The sequence below is a fragment of the Triticum aestivum genome, chromosome 2B (assembly GCF_018294505.1).
Source record: "Triticum aestivum cultivar Chinese Spring chromosome 2B, IWGSC CS RefSeq v2.1, whole genome shotgun sequence".
Classification (NCBI taxonomy): Eukaryota; Viridiplantae; Streptophyta; class Magnoliopsida; order Poales; family Poaceae; genus Triticum; species Triticum aestivum.
Genome location: NC_057798.1, coordinates 156238733 through 156247888, shown reverse-complemented (window position 1 = coordinate 156247888; position 9156 = coordinate 156238733). Strand labels below are relative to the sequence as shown.

At 43.2% G+C, this 9156-nt stretch overlaps 1 protein-coding gene across 1 annotated transcript; it reads right to left on the bottom strand.

The window, feature by feature from the left end:
• Positions 1–1949: 1949 nt before the first annotated feature.
• LOC123044043 (leucine--tRNA ligase, cytoplasmic) lies at positions 1950–8244 on the bottom strand. The gene is made up of 3 exons (XM_044466663.1): positions 8080–8244; positions 3736–7061; positions 1950–2262 (listed from the first exon to the last, which is right to left on the bottom strand). Exon 2 carries the CDS (start codon positions 7055–7057, stop codon positions 3770–3772), a length of 3288 nt encoding a protein of 1095 aa, XP_044322598.1. The 5' UTR covers positions 7058–7061; positions 8080–8244; the 3' UTR covers positions 1950–2262; positions 3736–3769.
• Positions 8245–9156: the final 912 nt, after the last annotated feature.

Here is a 9156-nt window from a genome sequence, read left to right as displayed (position 1 = left end):
TGTACGAGGGATGATTTTTTTTCCCGTTACAACACACAGACATGTTTGCTAGTATATATATTGACATTTTTAAAGATACAAGATGAATATTATTTTTATTATATGGTTAATATTTTTTTAATACAAGATGAGTATTTTTTAACACATGCTAACTACATACACGTTGAACATTTCTACAGAATAGTAAAAAAAAAATGCTTCCTAAATATATATATTTAAGCGTTTGTCAAAATATACTCCCTCCATTCCTAAATATAAGTCTTTTTTAAGATTTCACTATAGAGACTACATTCAGATGTATATAGACGCATTTTAGAGTATATGTTCACTCATTTTGCTCCGTATGTAGTCTATAGTGAAATCTATTAAAAGACTTATATTTAAAAACAGAGGGAGTATATAAAAAGAGGGAAACAAGAAGTCAAAAGGGTAAAAATAAGGGCTATGATTTTATTAAGAAAACAAAACCAGGATGCGGTTTTTGGCTCTGGGAGCATACGCTCCCTAATAAACAGTAAAATCAAAATAAATAGTAAATAAAATTTAAAAATTCTGTTTTTTAGATGTTCATATTAGTGTAGCAAGTGTACTTGACAATTTCCATGCCATATGGGATAGCAGTGCTTCGGTGATGAAAAAAACAAAATTAAATGTACCATTTCCTGTTCAACTTTTTTTTTTGCACAGGTCAGAATAGGTAAGTTTTTCCCTGAAAATTTGCATGTACCATTTGGGTGTGACAATGCACACATCTAAATTTTTTTTCAATTTTGTTGACATTTGTACAATCCATTTTCGGCACGCAGGAGCATGTGCTCCCTAGAGCCAAAATGGATTTCCAAACAAAACCACACATATGTGACTTTGTAGCGGCATGACCCAAAAACTGACACTAACTACGGGACATAAAAAAACAATAGTGAGGCAGCTAAGCACTTATGGTAAGCATTCCAAATAATTTAAAGAAAAAAAAACGATAGTGAGGCAGCTAAGCACTTCATCATAATGGAAGCCATGAGCACCTAGAAAGGCCTTGACTCAAGATGTGGGCCATGGAATGCAACCTTTTTTAAGAATTTTCTACCTAACAAGAAAATACAACAAAAGAAATTAGCACAAAACAATGAAACCCTAACAAGAAGGAAAATAATGCATAAGGTGGGAAAAAAAGGCATACATCAAGAACTTCACCAAAATCTTCACCATCTATGCCAATTTCACTTGGGCGATAAACGAAAAATGGGGACCAAAATAGACAGACAACCATTCAGATGGCGTAACTGATTCACGACGAAACTACAACATGAGTGTAGAACAACTGATACTACAGCCTCCTCGAGTGTATCAACATCTGCCAGCCCCAATGATAAAAGAAATGTGCATTCCAGAATATAAACACAAAGTTACATCGTGCATTGTTTGAAAAAACAAAATTAAAAGTTCTCCCAAGAAGAGCAAGGATGCAGGCCTTTTTGCTGTCTACTGAGTGAGCGAAGGATGCACGACCTTGACATGATTAAACTAAGTGAAACTGGCCAATGAACTGAATAAAATGAGCAAGATGTAGAAATAAGGGGCACTAATTTAACCGAGATACTGAGGACCATAGAATTGCACAAAAGACTGTCTTTTTAAATAAATCAGAACTAAGGAATTATAACTTACAAAAGAAGAAATGACGGAATTACACTGAAAAATGAAGCAAAAATGACTGAGACAAAGGACTGAAAGATTTATTACAAAAATGACAGACCAAACATGAAAGAAAAATAATGGACTTGACAATACTTGCAGTTTAGGTAGGTCATAGACAATGATAGGTGAAGGTTTGAAAACTGCAACAGAGGTAAACTATCCAGAATGATACACTGAAAAGTGATGCATACACAAGTACTGAAGAACAAAAGACTAAATAACTGATCTCAAAATTGAAAGTGAAGACTGCGGAATGAATACATAAGATACTTAAATTGCTGAACAAAATGATAATATTCACGACAATTTAACTATGTCATAACACAATGCAAAAATGTACTCTATTATAGCTAAACTGATGCCTCAACAGTACTCCATTTTTCATGACTCATGATTGCAATCAGCAATTCAGGCGTTTAGTTTGATCACCAACGGAGAGGGAAGTCCCAAAATAGGTGAGTTTCACCTGAACTTTGGTCATTCCTTGTGCAGAAGAACCGGTGCTGGAGCATGGAACTGGTCTGCTGATTTTCGAAGTTGCAGCTCCCCGTCTATCAACAGGCAATCCTGATGCAAGTGATTCGACAATGTAAATGGGCATCCGTACAACAAACAAGAAAACTGGAAAAATATTACTCCGATCCAGATAAGCTGTACTAGAGCTGCGACAATTAATTTGGATCGGAGGGAGTATTAAACTCAATTAGAATGTTAAATAGAAGTAAGATTCTGCTGACATGTTAGAAATCTGCACTGGTAACTTCAAATGCAAACAAGCTTATAATAGCTTAGACATTTTGGCTCTCGCTATACAGGCTTAGAGTAGGCTGAGACAAAATATCACGGAAATCACTAATCAGTGTACACACATGTTCAGCGATTGAGCCTAACTAAGCCTACCTGCAAAATTCACTATCCCCCATGCTAGCAGAACACACGTACACTGAAACTTGACACTGAACAAACAAATTTGCAGACAAACACCATCGCTTCTGACAAAAGAACACATAGCCGCCACAGCGCCCTTCGACTGAATCGTTGAGCAATAACTCATTTTCCATCACTGATAAAAGGCTCTCTCATGTAAAAACAAAGACAAATCACACGCAGGACACATGAACTGGACCAAAATTGCATAAAATGAAGTCTCTAGAATCCTTGCACGGGGAAGCGAGGGTATCAACCATCTAGTGCAAGGAGTAGATCGAATGGATGGAATCGAGGGAACGCCTCCTTGCAAGTCAGGGGGGAAGTGCAAGGGTGGTGGTGGATGCAATTGTGGCACTCCGGCACGACGACCCACAGGCAGCGCCGTACGCATATACAGGGAAAGGGAGGCGTGGAGGGATAAACGGACCAACGGCGACTGCTGCTTCCGCTAACTCTCTCAGGGCACACACGACGGGGTATCCCATACTGGCTTCTCCGCCATGCCCCTTGCCTCCATCTTCTGCCCCCCTCCCTCTCTCTCTCTCTCACTCTCCTGATGACTATGACAGACAACAATGGCTCGCAGCAGACAACCCCCAAAAAAGGGTCATGACCCGCAAGACCATGTTCCAGAAACCCACAACGAAACCCGGTAACCTGACAAACACAGCCACAACGCGCTGAGATTCACGCTCCAAATCCAACGGCCACAGATTTTATCTGAACACGAAATAAAAAACAATCAACTGAAAATTAGCAAAAATGTAATACTAGAATACAACGACATAAGCAACTATCACAGGTTTAGAACTGAGCAAAAAAAAGAAAGAAGGAAATGGTATCACAAGGCAACAGCTGTAAAAAAATCAAAGGTCAATCTGCTGCACTAATCCATTCTGGAAGACTAAAACAATGGCACCACATGTAACAATACCAACATGCTTGACCTGACACCACTATGATTGCTAAAAACTATGTCCTCATATACAAAAACTACAACAGAATCTAAAGGTGCAGAATGAAACGTGTCAGTTGTGGTCTCTGCATCAAGCAATAGATGGCAGAAAACCACTAATGCAGTGAAAAGAAGACAAAAATAAGTTTGAGTACCTCAACAAAGTTCTGTGAGAAGATTAATCTGAGCTTAATTCTGGGCTTCAAACTCCTGCTTGCTCATGAATATTGCAACTGGCTCACCAGGGGAAGGCGGATTCTTGTCCAACACAGAAGCATGCTTTCCAGCTTTGGCACGTGCAGCTCCATCAAATACCGGCAGGACCTCAACATGCTCAAGACCCAACTGCCTTCTGATCAGCTCCAGGTTCTCTTCAAGCACATTCATTTCACCAAAAGGAAGCTTCAAATTTAGAGCCTGGGGACCAACGTTCCGTGCTTCATCTTTCTTGAACCTGATGAAAGGCATGCAGAGCTTCTGGACTTGTTTGAAGTTTGTTTCACGATCGATGAAGCAGTTCCTCAATGCTTCGTTAATCTCCTCGTCAGGGGCAAAGGAGCGTGCTTGGCTATCAAAATTTGACTGAAGCACCCTTAAACATTGCTCTTTCCATCCATCATAGTGCTCGTTGACGAATATCAGACCAACAGTGAGCTTGTTTTCTGCTGAGGGAGGAGGTGCAGCTCCCTTCTTGGGTTTCTTGGAACCAGACTCTTGCTTCTGAAGCAACTTCCTCATTAAAACAATGGAGTCCTGTAAATATTTGTTCGCACTTCTTAGTGTAGGATCCGGGGTGCCTGCAACTGGCCAGCCAGCTTTTATTGCAAAACCTTCCTTCTTCAGGATCTTTTGCCACACATGCTCAGCATAGTGGGGACAGATCGGGGTGATAAGCCTGGTCTGGACTTCCATAAACCGCCCCAACAACTCACGGTTCATGCCCGCCGCTCCACAAGAGAGTCTGTACTCATCTCTAGCCAATTGCAGGTCATAGAAACCAGACTTCAGGGCATCTCTGAACATGAAGGCGTTGTAGCTCTTCTCAGTTTCTTTTACAGCAATGTTGATCTCATTAGCAAACACATGGTCAGCATATGTAGAAGGAGGACCGCCTCTCAGAGAAGATTCAGCAGCTATAACTTCTTCCATCCAAGCGATTTCCTTTGTAAGCCTCAAAATAGCAGCATTTGCAGTTTCAAAAACAAAGTTTGCATCGTCCATACCATCGCCAGCATCAGCAAGGGCAAACCTAGTGGCATCTGAAGAGAAATCCTCAATAGCCTCCCGAAGAGTTAGGAAGTTCCCTGTGGACTTGGACATCTTCTCAGAGTTAAGCATAAGATGCCCATTGCAACGAAAACCACGAGGCCAATGATGCTCTGGAAGAAGTGCTGTATGATTGTAGATGCTGAATGTCAGATGGTTCTGGATAAGGTCCTTGCCAGATACCCGAATATCAAAGGGGTACCAATACTTAAACTCTTGCTTCATTTTGCTCAAGAGGGCAGGAGAGATGTTGCTATTGGGTGCCGGACCATCAGAGAACACATATTCCCATACTTCATCTGTCATTTCTTCAGGCTTGATAGAAGATATTCCTTGTCCATACATGTTACCATTTTGTAGATGATGGGCAATGGTGTAATAAGCCATGTACAGGGTTGAATCTGAGAGAGATTCTACCAGGAACTGCTCATCCCATGGAATGCGAGTACCTAGGCCAAAAGAGCGTGAACATGCCCACTGGTTCAGCCAGCCCAACGTGTGTTCAAATCCATTACGGGTTTCAGCTGAGAATGTATTCATATTTTCCAAACATTTGACTGCCCTCTGCTTCCATTCAGCTTCTCCATAAGTTATATACCACTGATCTGTAAGAGCAACGACGCACTCATCACCGGACCTTGACATAACTTTCTTCTCAGGCTCACTATACAACACAGCAGAGCCTTCTCCAAGAAGCTTGTTCTTTATCAGTGGCTTCGCTTCTTGAACCTTTCTACCATTAAACTCCCCTGCAATCATCACTCCGTCTGTAAATCCTTTAAGGTATGTCATCCTTTTTGCTTCAGCAAGCTTCTCCTTGTCATTCTGGCTCTTAATCTTAAGATCAAGGCACACCTTCTCAGCTGACTTATCCCCAAACTCAGGTATGTTGATTATTGGTATGATATTAAATGGAAGAACCCACTCATCTTGGACCCCATACTTCTGTCTCAAAGCAGGCTTTGTGATTAAATCTTGCAGTGCCATGTAATCATCTGGCGAATCACTTGGCACACTAGTCACAATGCCAGTACCTTTATCTGTCAAGATAGTGAGCATGGGAAGTGCATATATGATATCATTGAATGAAAGAGGAGACTTCAATGGCAACCCAATCAAATCATTGCCAGTAAGCTCAGCTAAGCAGGTAGGCTTTTCCGGGACCCTGGATAGATGCTGATACGCAAGATTAAGCGCTGACCTTGCTGTCACGATGAAGACATCAGTTTCATTGATCTCAAAAGCCCCATAATTTCCATCAGGCAAGACCCAACAGTTTGTTTGCCCATACATTGTCTCAGGTCTTAATGTAGCAGCTGCCAGATAAACATTCTTTCCTTCCAAGGCCTTCAACTTGGGAGGAAAAGGTGGGATCACCATCATTTTAATCAACACATATTCTTGTGGCTGCACACCTTCACCTGATGCCCTATCATGATCAGCACAAGGTTGGCCATCCAATGGAGAGTAGATCGTGTACCTCATATCCTTAACAACTTTGCCCATTTTCTTCAGCTTTCTCATCTGCCAGCGAACAAAAGCATCATAGAAAGGATTCATATCAGTGGTTATGAATGAGCGCCTCCAATCACAACCCAGACCAAAAGCCTTAAGATCTTCCTTTGCCAGCGGAGGGAAGTAGGTTAACCAGTGAGACGGATCCTGAAATTTGGCAATTTCTTCATTCGACAGACCAAAGCCCCTCATGATCTCCCACTGGAACTTCTGCATGCCAGTCTTTGCAGCAGCCTTAGATTTCTTACTCTTAAATTTATCCGGGGCAACAGCAGCAGCCTGGTCAGCCTGGCTATCATCTGCCACTTCAGCACTTGAATCATCCTCTGCAGCAGGAAACACTGGAGGATTTCCATACTGTTGAATCTCCCTAGCAAGCTTATCAGCTGAGGCCTTGATGGGCATCCCAGTACAATGAAAACCAAACGGCAAAAGGACATTTGAGCCGCGGAGTCTGTGGTATGCAGCACCGAACTCAAGCTTGGACAATGAGAAGGCGTGACCCAAATGTAGCAATCCATTCATGTAAGGGTATGGAAAATTGCCAAAGAATTTTTCACCAGGGCCAGGAAGTCCATTGCCAGGTTCAGCCTCAAAAACCTTGCTCTCCTCCCAACATGTTTGAGCTTCTGATTGGATCTTGAGCAAAAGGTCTCTACGTGCATGACTCTTGGCTCCATCAGTATTTGATGACATTTTCCTGCGATCAACAGAAAAAAAAATGTGTCAAAAGGGCAAACATCTGGATTTAATCTAACTCAATTCAGGAATATATGCATATATCTTAGATACATTGATGATGCATTTTTTTGAATGAATTGTAGTAGTGCAATATCCTTGAATATCTCGCTTCAAACATTCCTGACAAACTCATGGATATGAAAGCCATGCAATGAAGCTAATTATGTAACAGAATCATAATAAATCATAAGCAAACATCATCAAGACATCAAACAAAATTAGCCTTCTACTACAAGCTAATTATAGAGGTCAAGTAAGCTGGTGTTTTGTTGCATAGTTGTCTAACAATGTAATGTTTCTTCTGACACCAATGCTTGTGTGGGTTGGTATATTTGATGCAACAAACGGCACAAGAAAAGGAAGATATATGCTAATGAAGATGGCTGGAGGGAACTGCAAGGAAAATAACCTTTCCTATTAAGTATCTTGAGCTCAAACTGATTCACGTGGATGAAAGTTAACATATGATACACTGACAGGTTTGTGGGTTAGTTTAATTAACTTGCTTCTGTGCATTTGGTACAGTCCTTTGTCATCTTGGACAATGCTTGCTAACTGAATTCACTTTCCGCAGATAACATTTCTGGAGACAATATGTAAAGACCGAAACATGTTCCACGGAACGTAAGCCTACAAATTGAGCAAAGTCCTGACCAGCTAGAAACCGAAAGTCCCTCAAAATTTTCCCTGTGGTACTAGAAAGATAGCATTCATGACCTTGCTTTTGTGTAAAAAAATTGTAGGCCAGGTTATGAAGCTGGATTGCAGGAGTTGCAGGCCCGGGAACAGAAGCTATGCATCACTTGGGCCAACTACGACCCCACGAGCTAGAAGAAAGCCGGCAGATTACAAAACATAAGAATCAGCATCGATCTGCCTGCCCCAGAGCTACGAATCTGTAGCCGCGGCGGCGCCGTTCTACTGTCGTAGTAGCAATCAATCGCGCGGGTGGACGGGGGACGCGATAGGATGAGTACCTGAGGACGGCGCGCGAGGCAGGGAGCCGCACCAGCCTCAGGGCGGGGAGCGAACCGGGAGCCAGCAGAAAGCGACGGCGACGGCGACGGGGGAGGCTGCGGATGGAGGGGGCTAGGGTTTATCCTGGCACACGGTCACGTGGGCCTTGATTGGCGACTTGGCTGGAACGGGCCGCCCAAGGAACTTGATTCTTTTTTCCTTTTTTCTTTTATTTTTTGCATCGACGAACTTGATTTCACGACGTTGGTTTTTTTTTTTAGAAATTCTTCATTCAAATTACGAATCAGTACAAAGTTGACTCTTACAAGCACACTGAAACGCGAACACAAAGGACCATGAACAACTAAAGTACCCTAAGACAATCATAACACAAAAAGATCTCCGGAGCCCTGTGTCATCATCCCTGAATCTTGAGAGAAGACCCCTGCAGCAGAAGGATCTGCAACCAGTCGCAAACAGGTCATCATCTTTGACCACGGTACAATTGCCGTCACGCTACTTCCTCCTTTCTTGACACCATCGCTGAGAGGGCATGGACATCAATCCAACACACCTACAACAGCCGTCGCCATCTTTGGCTTTGAGTACCGCGATAAGTGTCCCTTCCGAAAGGAAGATAACTCAAGTCATCCGACCGGTCCAACACCGCGGCCGGGCCATCCGCCCGGACAAAGCAGGATCTCCCACCAGCATCAGCGCAGAGGAAGGAGAAGAACAACAGCAGCAAATCATACCAATAAGGAAGAAGAAAGGTCTTCGTCTCCCTGCATCCATCGCCCATCTGAAGATCCAAACGGCCAGTGCCAATGGACCTCCAACCACCATAGCCCGCGACCTCGACGAGATCCGGGGATCCCCAACACCGCTGGCTCCTAGACGAAGGCAAAAAAGCCTCGCCTGACCGCGAACGGAGCCCGGAGAAACTTATTCCGACACAACACCACCGCAACGGCCTCGGCAGCGTCTCCCTCAACCCTAACACTACCGCACACCCACCTAGAGAACAGACCCGGGGTTCCCCCTCCCTCCCGCCGCCGGAGCGGCCGACGGAGAGAGAGGGAACCGGCGGCGTCACC